A 19284-nucleotide genomic window follows, 5' to 3' on the forward strand; every position below is an offset into this window, starting at 1 on the left:
TGAGCAACACTGGAGAGAGACAGACGCCCACAGAGGTATTGGAAAAACGTTCTTTTTTTTGACAAGCATACCAATGGACTATATACAAAACACCACCTAGGACACCATCCAAGATAAGGAGGAGTTGGGGTTTGGAGATGAATTACAAATTGTTATTTATTTATTACCTGGGTTGTAAATATTTGATCCGTATTTGTAAAAAAAGAAAAAGGTAGTTAGTTGTTTTTTTGAGTATTTCCTGTAACTGACACTAAGGTGTCTTCAAATCTTCAAATTCTGGTTGACATGCCGACGGACTACAAAAACACGGCGCAGGAACTGGAGTTTATAAATTCACCATGGGACTTACTTCATACCAAAGATTTCTTTAACAAAAGTATTGTTCAAGTAAAAATACTTTAGGAGCAGGTTAAAGGGGTACATTTGCATGAGTTTTAGGGTCATTGCTAAGGTGAAACCTTATTGTAGTTATTGGAAGATGAAGGTACACTCAAATTGACTGGATAACGGTAGGTCAAGCACATTGCTGCGTTCATAGAGCAACATGCTGACTTATCTTTTGGATACGCAATTCATCAGTAGATTAGTTGTTTTGTGCCAGGGTGGAATTAGACCCAAACAATGGCTTGAAATGCCTGTTCAGCGCTTCCATTGTCATGGACTCAGTTTAGGTCAAGTGCTTTGTTTGGTTTAGGAAATTGGACAGTTTTTAACCTCAGTTCATTTTGAACAAATTGCTTCGTAATTCTAAGTGGGTAAAACACAAGATGCAAAAGTGCTACGGAAAAACGTTATTGACTGCAAATAGGGCACGGGATTTGAATATCTTGAAGAATGTTGCGACTAAACATTAGATTTAACTCACCATAGTGTGTGGGTGGGAGGCTGGCCAGTGAAACAGTGGTATTTATATGTAGGTGTCCAAGTTGTGTTCTTAGAGTAAACCCCTTCACTGTTCCAAGGTACTAGATATTAGTTAGATAGTTTTTTGGCTTTAGGAATACATTTCTACAGAATAAGCTGACCTTAGTTTTCCTGGGAGGACAGTTCACATACATGGTAATTTTGATCCAGGAGACAGAATCAAGACTAGACGTGAACATAGCGTGTCTTTCTCATGTATATCTCTCCCCCCCCCCTCAGCTGTGGTGCATTTAGGAGGACTGCGCTATCCCAGGATTCTCCTTGATGTTGTACACTTTAGCGGGAGGGGGCACCCTCTGCGGGGTGGCCTCCCTTGTGCTTCTCATCGTCTCCACGGCGACTGACTTCTGGATGCAGTACCGCTACTCTGGCAGCTCAGCCAATCAGGGCCTCTGGAGGTTTTGCATAAATCACAAGTGCCACGCCCACACCATCACCGTGGGTGAGTGAAATGTCGTGCTGTCAGCTGGAATTCCAATAGCTTTCTTCTTGTACAAAAGACACGAGACAAGGAAAGTGACCCAGCAACATATTTGGCCTTTTGAACTCATTGTGACTGTAGAAACCTTTAGAAGGGAGTGTACCACATTTTTCTCCGCACAAAATATGTATATTTACATGTATTCATTTAGCAGACGCTTTTATCCAAAGCGACTTCCAAGAGAGAGCTTTACAAAAGTGCCTAGGTCAATGATCACACACAACGAGGTAGCCCCAAAAACGTGAGGAAGGAGGTAGGCAGTCGGCTTACTTGAAAAGGTCACGGTGCACTCGGCAGGGCTCCGAGGCAGAGCCAATCAGGGGAGGGGTCTCCTAACCCTTGTCCCTTCACGCCCGCACAGCCTTCTGGGATGCGACGCGGGCCTTCATGCTGCTGGCCGTGCTGAGCTGCTTCGCCGGCGTGGTCCTGGGGCTCAGCGCCTTCGCCAACGGCACCAACAGCAGGAGGGTGCGGACCGGGGGCATCGCACTGATCCTGTCAGGTGACGCAACGACAACAATAATAAATCAATGCATTGTGTTTGATGGAAACGAGTAGTGAGTTCCACAGTTTAGGAGCAATGCTCAGCCAGTTTTCTATTTGCACAGAGGCTGATACAGAAAGATGAATGGAGAACGCAAACAGATGACTGAGAAACAGACTGTGTGTGTGTGTGTGCGTGTGACTGAAGTGCCACCGATGCCTTGAAAACATTGCAGGGTTCGAACTCACGTGAACGGTTCGAAACCCAGTGATGCATCGAGCAGATTGTCACGTGTCGCTCACCTCCGCTCCGCTCGCGTGGTTTCGTCCTCGTCCAGGTTTCCTCGCCCTGCTGGCCCTGTCCGTCTACACGGGGGTGACGGTCACCTTCTTTGGCAAGCGCTTCCTGGACTGGCGTTTCTCCTGGTCCTACATCTTGGGCTGGGTGGCCATCCTTTTCTCCTTTGCTGCAGGTAAAACAACTCTCGTCCAACTTTCACCCCCTGGCCTATAGGATTAGAGGTTGTATTCAACCAGTATTTTGTATTCAGAGTACAAACTCAAATCCTATTGGTCATATCCCTTATGGATCTGACGTGACTGTGATTGGCCAGAGAACCAGGGTTTGGTCCCTCCCCTCCCTTCATTAGGTTGCAGGATGCACTCACCAGTTCAACAGCTCTTTCAAGGTCTATCCAATTAGAGACCACCATCCTGACGGCTCAGTCCATTTCTCCTTCCTGCATCTCTCTAGGTATGTTCCAGCTCTGTGCCTACCAGAAGAATGTTGCAGAACCAGCCCCTCCCAATATCCCCGACAGCTAAGATGAAGAGACGTCTACCTGCGCAGAACCACCAGACAGCTACTCACACGCAGTCTGACATCCCCACCGGCTACCCTAGTACTGGAACTAGGACATAGGAACTGGTTTCCAAGACCAGTGTCCTGGAAAATGTGCTGAATAGAATAAAATGGTCATCTTGAGTTGTGCCTGGTTTCGCTTGCTTAAAATGGATGCATTACTACATGCAGTGTATTTGAAAGATGAGAATTCTGCACTACATAGAATTGCCTCGAGGTGGCGGTCTAATATCACAGACAGGTTTCATGAAGACAACTGGCCACTGCCGTGACGCTGGCTAAAAACAGAGCCAGAGAAAATTATTTTTTATATGGCTCTGGCTAATAATACACATTAGAGACTACAGTTGAGTCCAACAAACTCAGTAGACACGTTGCTTGGCCTTGACCTGTGGCTCGCAATATATAATCTATTGCCTGAACTAAGGAACTGCTTCCAAAAGGTTTTTGTTTTCAATGTTTAACCATTTAAATTCTCAACCGTCCTCCAGCTCAAAATGCAAACAAACAAAGAATACATAATGTTCTTTTGCAACAATTGATTTATTTTTCCAACAATTCCACAGCAGTTCTCACAGAGGCTACTTGGAATGACACACAATGCAAATAAATAGAATGACCATATTACAATTAAGGGCATTACGATTGATACAAAAATTATTTACAACACCGGAATAGTGCAAAACCACAAATACTGCGTTCTTCATTGAGATTCTTGCATTGCGCCCGTTATTCGATGTAGGATTTCAGTTTTTGCTGCCCCCTGGTGGAGAGATGAGGCCTGGCTGTACGGCTGTATGGCGTGCCGTCTAAATGTTTGAGCTCAACATTAGAACACAATTTCCCCAAACACCACACAAGATGGGACGGTCATCTAGTCAAAAGCTAGGAGAGTGTATCCAAGGTTTGAGAAAAGTTGAAACCAGACAGATGTGGCATGAAGTTAGGACAAAAAGGTTGCCGAAAGGACATGGCAAGTGTTCTACAACACTGAACAGTGATGACAGTCACACGCTGACTGAATGCGAACCGACTGAACTGATTCTCAACGCCGAATGGAGAGCTCGATTATTGGAAAATTCCTTGAGTCAGACGACCCGAGCGGGAGATTTGAAAACAAAGTAAAAGGGCCCAGTCGAAACCATGGCAGGTTGCCCCTGCCAACCCCTGAGAGAAATTAAAAAGATCTTTAGCACCATCGAGACACTAGCAGAACACAACATCTGATTTCCCCCCCCGTCCCCCCCTCCCCCATCAAACGTGATGTCTTTGGATTCAAAGTACATTTACAACATTATTAAAGTGCGCTTGCTCGCCTCACTTCTGTTTTTCTCTTTTACAAACTCTTTGTTTTAAAAGACAACATCCAAACATCAGTCAGTAAAAAAACAAAACAAAAAAAAACAACCACAAAAAAGAAAATACAAATTTCCAGACATGCATAAATATTGTTGCACTTTGAAATCTTTTTTTGCGGACCACAATTTTGTTGCTGCAGTAACAACATTGCTTGATAGGTAGAAGCTTTTTCGACAGGTTGTTTCTCTCACGGTGACTTGAAGGAGAGTGCATATGTAAATCAATCAAGTATCAGCTTGGTTTTTGACATGCTAGTAGTACATACAGTACTACTGAAATACATACAGTACTGGTGCTACTAAACCTGAAATGTCTAGGAACTTTTTTTTTTTTTTGCTTCAACACAACCATTTCTGTTCCTCGTATACAGTACATGAGTCATTAATGCATATCCGTCTAAAATGGGATCAAAAAACGATTTCAACGGCCCAAAGTAGAAAAAGGAATCCACGCTTAGAAAAATGTGCATCGTACTTCTACATGTCGTGCATTGAAGATGCGGTCATCCCAGTGACACTGGAGGGAGAACATGGCCACCGAGCATTGATATCATTAAATGGGTTTTAAGTCGTGCGAATGCCAGGGTTGGCTAGAAACACTGTCGTAGATGGCTGAGGGTTATTTAGGGGGAGAGAGCTGATGACGGTGGGAGAGCCTTAATTGAGGAGCAGTGGGAGGATGTCGAAAACGGCGAGTTCACCGTGCGAACAACATGCACCCGGTGCACTGATGTGGCACGACCGATGTTAAAGTGTCCAGGTGGAGGAGGCCAACAGCTGACGAGGGGTTTGTCTGCACAGACGGCCCCAAAACAGGCAACAGGTAGGAGGGAAGCTGGATTAGCACGACACACGTTTCCAGTAACCAAAACAAGCTACCGAAGAGATGGTTCATTCATTCATTCATTCGAGAAAGAAAAAAAAAAACCCTAAACAAACCCACCCACCCCCCTCCCCAAAAAAAAGCACACTGAATTGGCTACTGCGAGCATCATCTCCGGACAGTTCATGCGATCGACCCAGGTGGCTTTGGTTTGAATCACAGGGTCGCCCCGCAGCCTGGCGGGGGCGTCTGTGAGTGCGTCTGTGTGTTGGTTTGGCTCCGTCTAACAATTGTGGCAGGCCGGCTGCCCTCTAAAAGTATAGCCCTTCGTGTTAACCCTTCGTGTTAACCCACTTCTCCCTGGAGTGCTCCTGTAGGGGGGCATTCTGGGGATACAAGCCTGATGGGTCGAGAGTTTTGCTCGCCCGGTTGTTCTCGTCGTCTCGGCAGATCTCATTGGCTAGATCTTGTAGTTGGCACCGTCCCTATTGAGGCCTCCGATCACGAGTCGACTCATCTCTCCTTTGGCCAGTGAGGTTATGTGCCTTTGTATCTGAGAGAAGAATAGGGGGAAGTAAGGAGAACATCAAAAATTGGCACACCAGACAAAAACACAAAAGAAATCTGGATCAGCACTGCTGCTCCCGTTACAGAAATCTGAGAGCGAGACGGATTTAAACAATGGAAGCTGTGACACGTTTTTTTTTTTGCTCTTGGATTTCCGCTAAACGATGTAAGATATAAGAAAAATATGTTTTTGGCCCAGGGTGTATAAGAGTGTGTGTGTGTGTGTGTGTATATAAGAGAGTGTGTGTGTCCTACCCAGCCTGTAGCGAGAATTCGGGCAGCGCTCCGAGAGAGGTGAGCTGTTCTTCCAGAGCCACGATGCGGAGCCCGATGTACCCCGAGGACAACAGCAGCAGGACGACCCTGAAAGACACCAAACACACCTGGCTCTTAACGTCAAGTCACGCATTCCGACGACACACACTCAGGCTAAGTTATTGCAGTCAGGATGCCTAGTTCAAAGGGTGAGGGTTAGCAAATAACGTTCCCTCTCAGCTTGGTCGTCTTTGAAAAGGGCACATTCCGCCACGCCTAATTTGACTAGAGGGTTCTTGAGGAACTGGATCCAGTGCGGAGGACCAGTGGCGTTTTTTCACGACCTGACAAATCCCGCTCGCAAAGACGCCGAGTCGTGTTGTGCGTGCGCACGACTCTGAAATTCGCCACCTTGGTCGACTCGCTGCCTTGTGAGGAGCCGACCAATAACACGGGGCCTTGTGCACACTGACTCCAATCATACGAGAGTCTAGTAAAGGATTTGAGAGGGATTATGGGGACGACGACCAAGGGTCTAGCTTAGTGGTTAGAGCACTTGACTGAAGTTGTTGCAGGTTTGAATCCCCCGTGCTATAAGTGGACAAAAGTGTCTTGCTAAATGAATACGCTACATTATACAATCAAGGGGGGGAGGGGGGGGGGCGTGCAAGCGTTGTATTACATCCCAAGGTCAGGTGACAGAGGTGAAGGGAACTTACAGTATTAGGTAGATGAAGAGGAGCGTGTTGAGGGTGCTGGACTCTCTCTGGATGAGGAAGGAGCGGGCCCTCCCTGGCACGCTCCACACCCACGAGCAACCTGGAGGAGGACACACGACCATGGGTTAGGCATGCCGTACCACCCCCATACACACCCCTAGGTCGGGGGTGTTCAACCCTGGTCCTCAGGGGCCACTGTCCTGCATGTTCTAGGCCAGTGGTTCTCAAACCTGTCCTCAAGTACCCCCTGTCCTGCATGTTTTAGATGTTTCCCTGCTCCAACACACCTGATTCAAATGAATGGGCCGTTATCAAGCTCTGTGGATGCCTGATAACAACTCATTTGAATCAGGTGTGCTGATAGTCTTCACCCCTGCACCAGGTGAAGACTATGAAACAGTCATGGGATGCCAATACCGTACTGTATTAAAGGCCTGGGGATATTTTGTTTCTTCTGCCCTGAGCTGTATGGTGTTGCATTCCTGGCTAACATTTAAATATCTTGATCTGTGTGCGTGTGTCCCGTTGTTCACGCGCGAGTGTTTACCTGAGAGATCCTCTGAAGAGCTGTCGATAAGCGGTGTGTGCGTGTTCCTGTAAGAGCCACTGTTCCCGCCGTGTTCTGGGTCTGGAGGAGGAGAGAGAGAGCAAACATCAGCCACCACCATTCTTCCCTTTACCTTGAACTTTTGCCTACGTCGGTTACGAGCGAGATGGCAGATAACGCGCCTTCAGGGCCAACGACGGCAGTAAAACCATAAAAAAAAAACGGTCTGCAAAGATATGCTGACGAGCTAGATGCTGCTACTGCATATGACCTGACGCAAGAGGGATTCCAACGAAACGACACTCGGCACATCGAACGGCTAATCCGGGCCAGAGGGTGGTTAGGTTCGTCAGCCCTTACCTGCGTGTGGTCGGGGCGGAGGGGATGAGTCAGGGAGGACGCGGGGGTCAGAGCCGTCCAACTGCTCGAAGCCGTCTAGACTAGACTGGCTGGAGTTCTGGGGGGTGGGGGTAGAAGGGAAGGGGGGAAGACAAAGGGACACAGTTAAAACAATCGACCAACACTAAATCGACACCTAATGAGGCTTCAACCGTCTGAATCTTCCAATCCTGTCAGGAGCAGCTTACCACCAGTTTGACTCGATCGAAGCTATGTTCTGCCGAGGAGAAGCGAGGACTGCCGTTGGGGCTTCCATCCTACAGGAGAAGCAGAGACCAGACTTCCATTAACACCCGCTGCTTGTACACACACACGACTCCACAGTCCTACACACGAGTTGTTCTCTAAAAGGAGAGCGCTGCGTTCAAGCTAACTCGGTTGCATAATGCGACAGCGTACTAGACCACTCCGGAACAGAAGTGAGTGCCTGTCGCAAGAGGTGAAATATGTCGGGCGGGAGGTTGCGAGAACTGGTGTCAAGACTATCCGGGCCTGGCTCGAGTGACGATACCCACCTCCAGCTGGGGACACACGGAGCGCAGGAGCTGGTAGCACCCTTCCCGGTTCCGCAGGGACACGAACAGATGCTGCGACACGGGGAGAGGGGAGACACTTTAGATGGCTGACACCAGGAAGACAACTTTATTTAATACTGCTTCAGTCGGGGGCGAGGGGGGCTGTACAGGAATGACCGAGCTTTTGAGTTGAAATGCAGGGACGGGGAGGGCTGAGATGTTACGTAACTCCTCAGCTGTCGAGGACAGGATGGTGATGGTGGTATGCTGGTCTTATCGTGTTACGGTGTGTGTGTGTGTGTGGGGGGGGGGGGATGTTCTGGACTACTGACCTTGTCCCCCAGGGTGGTGCGGATGGACAGGGCGTTGGGCACCAGCAGGGCCATGTTCTGCTTCTTCAGGATGTGGATGCAGTTCACTGGGATCACCAACTGGACACACACACACACACACACACACACACACAGAGGGTTAGTGACAAGCTAGTATTTCTTCCTCATTTCAAATGAATTCATTCAAATTTGCATTCCGGCTACACGCAAATACGACCCAGCCTAACAGGAACACTCGTACGTTTGACCAAACCGCTCATTTGAAAATGCAACGTTCTCCTGTTTCGCCACACACACGCACACAGAGTTGGGGTCAGCTTACCTTGGTGTCCTTCAGGAGCACCGACGAGTAGAAGCAGGCATGGGTGCTGGTGACGTACAGCCGCCCATGGTAGGGCACCTCCTTCTGCAGGGCGCAGATGTACGCTGGGGGGGAGAGAGGACAGAGGAGATAAGCAGCAGTTGGGCTAAGGGCCCTCAAGGCTAGCTGGTCACTTAGCAGGACTCTAGAACACAGACAGGGGCCCTCAAGGCTAGCTGGTCACTTAGCAGGACTCTAGAACACAAACAGGGGCCCTCGAGGCTAGCTGGTCACTTAGAAGGACTCTAGAACACAAACAGGGGCCCTCAAGGCTAGCTGGTCACTTAGAAGGACTCTAGCCTGGGAACAGCCTTTTGTGTTCTAGACGTGCTCTAACAGATCGTGGTGGACTTTTGATCTTTTCAGGCTCCACCCGTACTTAGAACACGCCACTTTTGGAATTGTTTTGTAACAACTCAAGAGAAGAGGCCTTAAGCTAATTCAGTTGGGTTTACTTTACGTGGATATTAGCCTTACCAAATATAACTAATGAAATGAAACAATGGAGACTTCACTGTTGTGTGAGATATGTCATTATGTTGGCTAAATAAACGCGTGTTTGTACTGATGATTATCTATCTACGCAACTTACAAACTGTTCACAGAATCCTCAAAGGGGGCGGGACTTGGATACAATGTGTGCACTATGCTTCACAATAAACCACCTGCAGTAGAACAACTTAGTTTCGTTTTGCAACTTTTGGGTTTTGCCCAGCTTACCATGCAGCAAGTCTTCGCTCTCGGGAATGTCTGGAAACAACTTGTGGAATGTTGCGTTGTGCTTGATGAAGCTCTGTGGAAAAGGAAAGCAAACCCCCCCAGTGAGCAAACATATAAAAGTCCTTCAAACCGACAATGCAGTTGGTGGGAGTATTTCCCTCATGAATGTCGTCTTTGGAGACCAGAGGCCAAACCTACACTTTGTGAGCCCGTGCCTTCGGTCCTCTCAAAGCTCCGGTCTGCATCGAACGTCTCCGACCTGAGGGTGGACACAGCAGGGGGGGGGGGGGGGGGGGGGGAGTCAGTAGCTGGCCCTGGCGAGTGAGTGTGAGGGGGGGGAGGGACGCTTCAACACGAGAACGGAGGCTCCGGTTTCTCACCCGGGCGCTAAACACGTGGATGACGTAATGCGAGTTTTGCATTGGCTCGGTGCAAATACAGGGAGTGCCTTGAGTGGGTGTTCTGTGAGCAGGAGGAGTGGTGTGGAAGGAGGGGGACGGGATGGGACGTTTGCCTACCTGATGGGGGCTTGTCTGGTGAGGATCTTCTGCTGATGGACGGCCAGCTGGGCCTCCTCCAAACTGAAGGCCTTCCTGGGTTCGGCCTTCTTGCTGCTCTTGCTCCTCTTCACCTTCGCCGACAGTCCACCGCTCTCCACTGGGTAGCTGGAGGAGAAGGGGGGGTGGCAGGGTTTAGTAAGGAAAAATACATTTCTTCTCCTTGATATCCGATAGAGGAGATCCTTTCCCAAAAGATCCCACTAGCCAGCTCTGAGGAGAGAACAGCCAGAGGTCTCCCCTGACCCAGCAGACAGTTGCCACCGTGGCTGATGGATGAGACCAACCCCTGGGGTAAACCTGAGAGCCAGAGACCAATGGAAACTATGCGTGCGCTAAGGTGTACTGTTCCACATACCTCAACCTGCCTAACTTGATGTCACAAAGCGTGGGACAGCTTTTGTAGGCCCGGAGGCTTGTCTTTAAACCCCCCCCCCCCACCACCACCACCTGGATACGCAGCGTTAACACATCTTGTCATGTCAAATGACAATCTGGTGGACGTTTGTGTACAAAATCTAAGAAAGGATATTTCCCCCCAAATGATAAAGGATAAACTCTACCACATACAGTGCAATCCATTATCTGTTCTAGTTTGTCCCCCCAAAATCCAAGACAAAACCACTTAGACAAAATACTAGAGTACTACCACCAGAACAGCCTATAGTGAAGGTAAACAGTCTAGCAGTAGCTAGTCCCAACACACAAACTTGTAGCATTCTGATACATTGTCCTAAAAAAAAGGTAGCCAACTGTAAACTGAATCCCAATGTTGTGTCTGAGGATGTCATCCGTCTTACCCGTTAAGACGTCTCCTAGATGACCGGAAACTCATGTACCTCATCATAGCCAGTCGTTAATTTATGGAAGAACAATGTGATCAACTAAAACTAGCCTCAATCCATTATTCCATGCCTCAAGACAAAAAAAAACAAACACAAAAATGAAGACGGGGAAGTCACCGAAAACCTGGGAGCAGCTGACCCGATGATCCGTTACTGGAGTGACTTGTGAACTAGTTCAGCCCACATCCTGCCAGTGAAAGCTGTCGTTACACGAATGCCAATACCTAAAGGAAGTTGCCTTTGTGTTCCGAGAATGGTGTGACCCATCGTTGCGGGTGACGTGGGGCTCCCGACACGCCTCTCCGCCGCCTCAGCGAGTGAGAGCGGAGCGCACGGCCGCAGGAGCAAATTACAGGTGCTGACGTGCAAGTGGAGCCCCGCCTTCGCATTTTCTACCAGCCCACAGGCAAAAGAGAAACCGCCTTCCAACATTAAACACTACTTGCATGTTTAAAGAACAGTGCAGCAACCAGGCTTGGGGGAAAAAAAAGGGAAAAAAAAGGAACAGGCTTGTTGTCTCATGCTTGAAAAGCAGTTCAAACCAGTCTGCCAAACTCACGGTCCACAGCCTATTCTCTCCAAACCACCTTCTCCAACAGACAAGGGCTGCCCTGAACCATTTTTCTCCTTTGATGTTTAGGAGTCAGCTACCCGTTGCAAAGCAGGCATTGCTCAACTGCCGGGACAAAAGGCAGAACCATTAGGGCCTGAATACTGGGCAAGCTTAACTCGTTTAAAAGCTTTAATATCAACAGCCCGGCCATCCAGAAGCCAGCTCAAATTATCTCATGAAATAACAATACGTCTAAATGACTTATTGGATACATTGGATGCTACGCTACTAAAAGGCCCATTTCCAGTCATTCTATTTGACTCCTTCCGTGTAGCCTACACTTTACCACCTCTAGTCAGTAAACTACGTACTGGGAGTCAGGTGGCTGAGCGGTTAGGGAATCGGGCTGGTAATCTGAAGGTTGCCAGTTCGATTCCCGGCCGTGCCAAATGACGTTGTGTCCTTGGGCAAGGCACTTCACCCTACTTGCCTCGGGGGAATGTCCCTGTACTTACTGTAAGTCGCTCTGGATAAGAGCGTCTGCTAAATGACTAAATGTACTGAATGCACTGCTAAGAGGACGCCTGATAAGACTGACGTAACATCCTTTGGTAATGCTGGAGTTGACTGGAGGAAGGGTCAATGGAAAAACCAAGCGTCGAGCAAGGTTGGTTGGGTTTCCGTCATCCTTACCCAACACTGCGCAAACAATGAGCGAGACCTTTTGTAGAAGAGATGCTTTACTCTCGCCACAGAAAAAGTTAAAAAAAGTGGGGATGCGCCGCTCATGCTACAAGTTTATCACCTTTACAATGTGTAAACGAGGCCTCCGGTTACAGGCTTCCAGCCAGTGAAACAACCACTGGCTCAGGTGATTATGGGATGGGAAGGTTGAGTAGGCAATATTTTCAGGACCTTAAAGCAGTCTAATCCTTACTTTGAGCCAAACTAGCATTATGTCGAGACTCACTTTTGCAGCCGTCTCAGAACATGAGCCGAAGGCGAGTACGGCTATCAGTTACCACAGTCCCTCAACCACATTGCATTCCACCAGGCGACGGAATGTCAAATACAATGGCACCTGGGAAAATTTACATTTTACAAAAGATATAGCGCTCGTGGCCATCTTGCCTTTGTTTGAAGAGGAGAATCATACAACAGGTCCTGTCTATTCCTAACAAGACGGCCCGAAGATGCAGTCAGTCACCGGCTTTTAAAAACTGGTGCAGAATGTACATGTGCAGAGGACAGGCCGCTACTGTAACAGTGTGTGCTCTGGGGATTTGCAGCCCTGCAGTTCTGCTGACGGTGCTGTTTGCTATGGTGGAGAACCAAGACAAATACTGAGGGGCCACCACCTCATCAGGTGCAGCCTTATAGACCCTCTCACAATCACAGCCTTCAGATATAGTGCCATGTTTAAAATCAGGAGATATATATATATATATATATTTCTAATATTGCCTTAGGAGGAGGGTTGTCATTGGGAGGAATAAACAATAAATTAACCAAATCAAATACATTCGATAATCAGGGTTGAATGAGTGCTTTTCCTTTTTTAAGCTAGCTAAAGTTCAAGGCCAAAACCAATGAGGTTACATCAGCATGCTTGATTGCCATTACCAACCTGGAATGATTAATGTTACTTGGTGATGATTAGAAAACACCAAAAAGGTACAGGCTGAACAAAAACGGCAGAGTTGCTTACACTTTTGAGTCCGACTCACAAGACACAAGAAGTGGCCTAGTTTCTTATCAGTCGGCAGCAGATATCTGCGAAACGGAGGCCTTGAACCATGCCCCACTTCCTCAGTGCTGGGAAAATATCCGAGCCGACCTATTCCATCCACCTGACTCTGCTTGTTTTCCTCCTTGTGCGTGTTAGGCGACGTGTGCAGAGCCTAGGTGTGTGGAAACAGTGTAATCTGTTCATCTGGATTCCTTACAATGTCCCTTTTTTGTGGTGGACTCTGTCCCACAAACAGTGAGAGCCTTATGCATGCGCTTTGACTTGATAACCCCTATCTCTTTCCATGGCCTCGCTGACCGATCGCTACAACAAATACGGAGGGGGATACTCTATGGATTGGGCTATGCCTGTGCATGTTAGACATTGAGAATACAGACATTTGCCGAAATTCTGAATACAAAATAGACACAAATACAAATCTGTAGGTGACGACATATCTAGTCATTTAGCAGAAGAGCATCTGCTAAATGACTAAAACAATGATAGCCAGCCACAGGCTCTCGTTACAAACACAAAAAACGGGCTATTGCCCGTTACTGAGTTGTGGCTGGAAAGGCCGAGGTCTGTCAGCCATGTTAAGGTTCAGTGGGGCCTACCTCCGCCCGTCCTCGGCACGAGGAGGCCCTGCCGCGTCGCCCGCTTCACCCGGGAAGCACTTCCCCTTCTCCATGACCGGCCGGGCTCGTCCTGAACGCCTGCTTGGTTTACCGAGCGCTGCTGGCGACGAGCGTGTGTGTGTGCGTGCGTTCGCGTGGAGGGATAAGAACGGAATGGTCCCGAGTGCGACTTCTGCACCTTGCCTTTGGACCCGGAGCGGTGAGGAGTGCAAAGGTCTCCGCGTTTACAACGGAAAGACAACAACGGGAGGCTGTGGGAGGTGCAGTCTGAACAGGGCACGAAAACGGCCAGCGGAGGAGGATTGGGGAGGGAGAGAGAGAGATAGAGGGGGCTGGGTTTGAAGCTGTACTGTCCCTTCCAGCTTCAATCTCCCCAGGGATTTGGAGCCAGCTGTGTTACCTTGGAAACAGCTGAGAGTAGGAGCCAGAGGAGGGGGGGAGAACGGCTTCATTATTCAAATGGAGCAGGACCAAAGTGGATTGAAACTAAAGCACTTCCACTTTAGTCTTGCTCGAAAAGAATTGACGACAAGTACAATGGTCATGCTAATGGTTAGCATCTGTGAGAGATGCATTGTGTCCTTACAGCCGAAGAAAAACTAAACAATGGTGCTTGTTTGAAAAGGACGACTAAAACAAAAGGGGCATTCGTTCAAATGAACCTTGCGCTGGTAGGTTTATTGCATTGGGTTCCATCTGAGTCAATGGAATTGTTTTGTTTAAGCTGATTCATGGTTGAGCTTGTGCAGTTCCCCAAACATAGACAACTGACCAACGTATCATCACTATCTCAAAAGCCAAACGGACTGAACTTTGCCTCTGCATCACCTATTGGAGCCACCTCTCTATTGTGTAGGACTTAAACGGTTGAACATGTGTAGGAGGACACTAGGTTAGCTCTGGAGGCGAGTTGGGCTGTACATTCCACAACAGCTTATGCAATGGCCAACGTGGCAATCTAAAATGAGCTACTTACAGTAAGGCCATGTATCACTGGTGCCTGGGAAAAGTCAATCACAAGTAAGAGGTTCTAGAGATTCTAGAAATGAGTGTGCGTGTGGCAAGTGTGGTTGGAGTTCTGATCGATCACACACCTTTAGGCTAACGGCTTAGGTAAAAAAAGAAAATTTCCATCATGAATTGAGTCAACAAGAATCCCAATCAAGCTCTTGCCTCACTCATTGTCTTTGAATGACTCACGGATCATTTTCGAATGAAGCCACAGACCAAGCCCATATTCCCATTTGAGGAAAAGATTCGACTAATTTGCTTTGGCCAGAAGATTACACCCGAGTACAATTTAAACATCTAGCCAAATGTGTGCTGTACGGCTGCCAAGAAGACAAGAGTTGATCTTTGTATTCCTGTCTATTCAGACCAGCAAAAGCCCCAACTCGGGCACCAGCTAGCCAATGTGCGCACACACTGTACGTGCTTGGAACAACAGTCCCACCCAATTCCCTTCCATCTCCACCATTGTTATCCCTCCAGCGTCCTAATCTCCAGATCAGATCAAGCCTCCACAACAGCCACACGAGAGAGGTGTGAGGTCTTCCCATTGGTGGTCGCCAAGAATCCACCCCCCCGCCCCCCCAAAATACTCTTTATTCCTGGTATCAGAGAAAGACAGGGGACTCCGATAAGGGTGTGAGCTAGGTAGGTTATAAATATCCGTTGGGGTGCGCTCGGGAACATGCCGTCGTGTTAGTGAGCCGGTAAGGTGGTATACACCGGATCGGTGCTGAATTAGGGTATAGTATCTCGAGTTCACATAAACAGCCGAGTTGCCAAGCATTTGTGAAGGGGGGCAGGGTTGTCCAGGTGCCCCTGCTATGTAGTAAACATGAAATAGGACGAAATGTTTTCATCCATGGGAGAAGAGATGTCATTCGCTTCCGTGACATCCCTTGACATTTGAAGCCATCCCTCTCACGAGAGGGATCTTGCACGAGTAGGTCCCTCAAATCAGTGAGCCTAGCTGTCTGGGCAGGGGCTCAGATAGCAGGCCCCAGTGTCCCGTTTTCTGCATCAGTCACGCATGTGCGTCGAGGACCTTGCTGTTGACTGAGCTGGAATGATCCCTATCTCCCAGTTCTGCATTATAGAAGCACAGTGTTCTCATACTGACGTAGGATAGGGCAAACCTTGTATCATGATTATCTACCACAGTTTTTGCACAACTTGTCTACCAGTTCTGTGCACACAATTCTTTCTAGGACGGCTGGAGTCAGAAATGCCCCAAAAAGCGAAAGCTTATTTGTGAAGCATGAAGTATACACCATCTAGTGGACACGCACAGGCCTACATATTGTAAGGTCATACGAACAGCTGCTTTCCTGTTATCCAATCAAATTGGTTTCGTCTTAAACAGAGATCAGGTGACAGCAGGCACGGCTGGGGCGTGTCACTGCTCGGATTAACAAAAAATCTGTACAGATTTGTAGTTTCACGCCATTTCATTCCAGGTCGTCAGAAAGACAAACAATCCCCCCTTTTCCTGTTTCACAGCAAAAGGGAAAGAGGCACGTGGTACATAAGTGACGCCATCTATTGTAATAGATCATGGCCGATTAAGATATCGTTTCCAATTGTAAAACTATACCGATGGGGTGGGGGGGGTGGGGAATAAAGCCTTCGACAGGCTGCAGCGCGTGCGCGCAGGAGGGTTCGGAAGCACACTGGACAGGCTGCGGCGCGTGCGCGCAGGAGGGTTTGGAAGCACACTGATCAGGCTGCGGCGCGTGCGCGCAGGAGGGTTTGGAAGCACACTGGTCAGGCTGCGGCGCGTGCGCGCAGGAGGGTTTGGAAGCACACTGGTCAGGCTGCGGCGCGTGTGCGCAGGAGGGTTTGGAAGCACACTGGACAGGCTGTAGGGCAGGACTCTGGTCGCGGTGGCCAAACAACAACGTGAGATTTGTTGTTCCGCCGAGGCCGCTGGCGCCCTGCCCTTCGGCTCAACCACCGTGGTCCAAAAGCTCGCCAACCACGACCCTCAACCTCACAGCCCCACTATTGCAGGACCCAGCAAGCTGGAACAGTGAGCGCGTGTGTGTTTGCTGGTGGTGGTGGTGGGGGGGAGGGGGGGAGAAACAAGTGTGCGTTTGTGAGAGTCATGTGGCTCGTACATTCGGCAGATCTCCCTACATCCTCTCTGAGACAGAGAAGCCCTTTCTTTACAGGGTCATGTGGTCATTTCAGCAGTGGTTATGCCCTGGTGGACATTTCAACCTGGATCTAATATGGGGCTGCGCCGACATGATCCGGACAGCTCTGGTTACACATAGGCTCAACCAAGATATGTTATACTCTGTCATGTACCTTTGATTACCAAGAAAAGCGCCACACAAGTCTAATGTATTCAAATATGAAGATACACTTATTTCGATCACAGCATTTCAGTAAATAACGGGAACAATCTTAAGGAAGCAGATGGATTATTTTTTATAAATCGGTGTGTGATGCAATGTTATCTCCAATTAGCTCTGATTAAGACCGGGTCCAACTGGCGTGGCTCTCTGAGGTCACGTTTAGGAACAAGGCAGACGCCTGCCGTTAGGACTGGGGAGGAAGGCATTTTGGAATCTACGTGGAATCCAACAGCACTGTGAAGGAGGCAGCAAAGTGCCAAAGAAAAAGAGCAGTTTCTTCACTTTCTATGCTCCCAAGGGTGCTTATTAGCCCTATATTGGGAGGCCTCACACACTCCCTTCAAACCATAGCGCTGGTTTGAACACAACCCGTACTTTGACTGTAAACCTCAGTGAGGCCTGGTGCGGCTAGCTCCCTTTTACTTAAGTTGCTTTTTTAGCATGGCTTTCGCCAAGTATTATTTAAGGCTAGGACTTCCATGCCCAGTTCTGCTAGTGAGATCTCCACTCTGCATGGCTTTGTTGCCTGCTGTACTTCCCTGTTTATTCCAAACTCCCAAAACAAGAACATTCAAACAGCCCCTTCAACTTATCGTTGTACAGGGAGCGTCCTTCACTGTAGACTCTACAGTGAAGGACAGAGGGATGGGCGACCCTCTCTCAATGTGACGTACGTCTAGTTGACAGCGGAAGAGACACCAGGCCAAGTCTAATCCTCCGGCTGTCCAGGGAGAGGCCCTAGGGAGGGAAGGAATAAAGATTCTTCCTACTGGGCCGGGTATTAAGTGATATATTTTGTATAACATCAGACTGACCACCTGTGGCTGACCAAGGGGAGGTAAAAATAGCCATTTCAACAGGGGACATGGATTTAGTGTTTTGGACATAGTTTTTCCCACTTAAATAGTGTCAATCCGAACCACAGACTAGAAGATGATGTCATGCTTTTTCTAGAAGAGGAAAGGACAGGATTTAGACTAACAGAATGAGAATGCGCCACTACATAACTGTACAGTCAGTGAATATAACCTATACCTAGCTATATGGTTCAACACAGCAATGGCCAGAGTAATGAGAACATACAATTCTATATGTAAACAACACAGCGACTACATGCCTGGCTACAAACAATCACAAACAATTTGATATTATAAATAATTGTTTATGAATACAATCTAATTGTTTATAAGCCAGAGTGACAGCCAAGTACCATCTAGCTACATCAGAGTTTAGATCAGCGGAGCGGTGCAGAGCAAGGCCTCTAAAACTGAAACATCTCAGGCCACGGAACGTTTATGAACAGGGTTTCACATACACGTTTGATAGCCAATTTGTACAAACACATGCACAAATATTATAAATGCACTGTTAGAGCTAAAACAGAAAACGCTTCAATATGTCTGGCTAGCTAACAGCTATTTTAGCCTCGCGTCCACCCTTTGATGAGTGCTCACAGCTGATTGGCTGGAAAGCCATACAGCGGTTCCGAGCGAACAGTTATTCTTACCCTTCTTTCATGAAGTGCTTGATTCTGAAAATAGCCTTTTCATCTATCTTCCTGAGGAAGGTTTTCAACCTTTCTCTCTTGTTTTCAAGCATTCTTTTTCCAACCCAGTGCTCGATTTTGTCTCAACACGCCGCTCCACGCCGACTCCTTGGATTTGTTTCGTTTCTGCTTTTTCTTTGCGACACCATGTATGCTGATTAGGATAATGATCTTAAATCGGACCAAGTCTGTTGACCAATAGCAGAGAGTGTCGAATTACAAAAAATGGCATGTCAGACCAGCTGTCCAATCAGTGCGCAGTAGTTGACTCATAGCCTCCGCCCCGTATTAAACAACCCGCATCCTTTTAGGGTCTGCTTCACAGACTGTACCGGTGTTCTGTCGTTTTGTCTTAAGTGGTTTAATTATTTACAAATGATCTGTACATTGACAACATACTGAAAACATACTCACGGTCACGCCATACACTTTTAGAACAAACAAAATAGGTTATAGTATAAACATTTGACGTTCCCTAAACACACAGCAAAAAGGCATTCTGCCTTGACATAATCTTCATTCATAACTGTATGATGTGAGACTATCATGTTCAGTCTGATCATTTGGTGGCCGCAAAATTGTTTAAAATGTTACGTTACATTTATTTGCACTAACAAGACAACTAAACAGTTTTACTAAATAACTGAGAGAAAGAAGAAGAATACGGTCTTATAAATATTTCAAAACTGTCAGAGTCAAACG

The 19284-nt window shown here is 47.8% G+C and overlaps 2 protein-coding genes across 4 annotated transcripts; one reads left to right on the forward strand and one right to left on the reverse strand.

Moving 5' to 3' along the window:
* On the forward strand, positions 1-2865 carry lim2.2 (lens intrinsic membrane protein 2.2). 2 transcript variants are annotated; one of them, XM_062450637.1, is made up of 5 exons: positions 1-35; positions 1144-1366; positions 1767-1907; positions 2227-2361; positions 2643-2865. In XM_062450637.1, the coding sequence occupies exons 2-5, from the start codon at positions 1189-1191 to the stop codon at positions 2711-2713; spliced, it is 525 nt and encodes a 174-aa protein (XP_062306621.1). In that variant the 5' UTR covers positions 1-35; positions 1144-1188; the 3' UTR covers positions 2714-2865. The 2 variants fall into 2 exon arrangements, with proteins under 2 accessions (XP_062306621.1, XP_062306620.1); XM_062450636.1 differs by lacking the exon at positions 1-35 and adding an exon at positions 999-1059.
* Positions 2866-5045: 2180 nt separating this feature from the next.
* Positions 5046-18750, reverse strand: si:zfos-943e10.1 (GRAM domain-containing protein 2B). 2 transcript variants are annotated; one of them, XM_062450675.1, is made up of 13 exons: positions 18544-18750; positions 9865-10011; positions 9545-9605; positions 9347-9419; positions 8588-8691; positions 8266-8364; positions 7934-8005; positions 7607-7675; positions 7380-7476; positions 7020-7100; positions 6473-6572; positions 5754-5861; positions 5046-5484 (listed from the first exon to the last, which is right to left on the reverse strand). In XM_062450675.1, exons 1-13 carry the CDS (start codon positions 18633-18635, stop codon positions 5469-5471), a joined length of 1119 nt encoding a protein of 372 aa, XP_062306659.1. In that variant the 5' UTR covers positions 18636-18750; the 3' UTR covers positions 5046-5468. The 2 variants fall into 2 exon arrangements, with proteins under 2 accessions (XP_062306659.1, XP_062306660.1); XM_062450676.1 differs by lacking the exon at positions 18544-18750 and adding an exon at positions 10704-11126.
* Between the last annotated feature and the right edge of the window lie 534 nt (positions 18751-19284).

Source organism: Osmerus eperlanus, chromosome 24, assembly GCF_963692335.1.
Source record: "Osmerus eperlanus chromosome 24, fOsmEpe2.1, whole genome shotgun sequence".
In the NCBI taxonomy this organism is placed as follows: domain Eukaryota; kingdom Metazoa; phylum Chordata; class Actinopteri; order Osmeriformes; family Osmeridae; genus Osmerus; species Osmerus eperlanus.

Bases quoted from the DNA above. Each gene is read 5' to 3' on its own strand.
- lim2.2 (XM_062450637.1), top strand. From the start codon at position 1,189: ATGTTGTACACTTTAGCGGGAGGGGGCACCCTCTGCGGGGTGGCCTCC. The intron at 1,367-1,766 runs GTGAGTGAAATG...ACGCCCGCACAG, and splicing joins CGCCCACACCATCACCGTGG to CCTTCTGGGATGCGACGCGG. The intron at 1,908-2,226 runs GTGACGCAACGA...GTCCTCGTCCAG, and splicing joins CATCGCACTGATCCTGTCAG to GTTTCCTCGCCCTGCTGGCC.
- si:zfos-943e10.1 (XM_062450675.1), bottom strand. From the start codon at position 18,635: ATGCTTGAAAACAAGAGAGAAAGGTTGAAAACCTTCCTCAGGAAGATA. The intron at 8,692-9,346 runs GTAAGCTGGGCA...TCTCCCCCCCAG, and splicing joins GAGCGAAGACTTGCTGCATG to CGTACATCTGCGCCCTGCAG. The intron at 7,676-7,933 runs GTGGGTATCGTC...CTTCTCCTGTAG, and splicing joins CCGTGTGTCCCCAGCTGGAG to GATGGAAGCCCCAACGGCAG.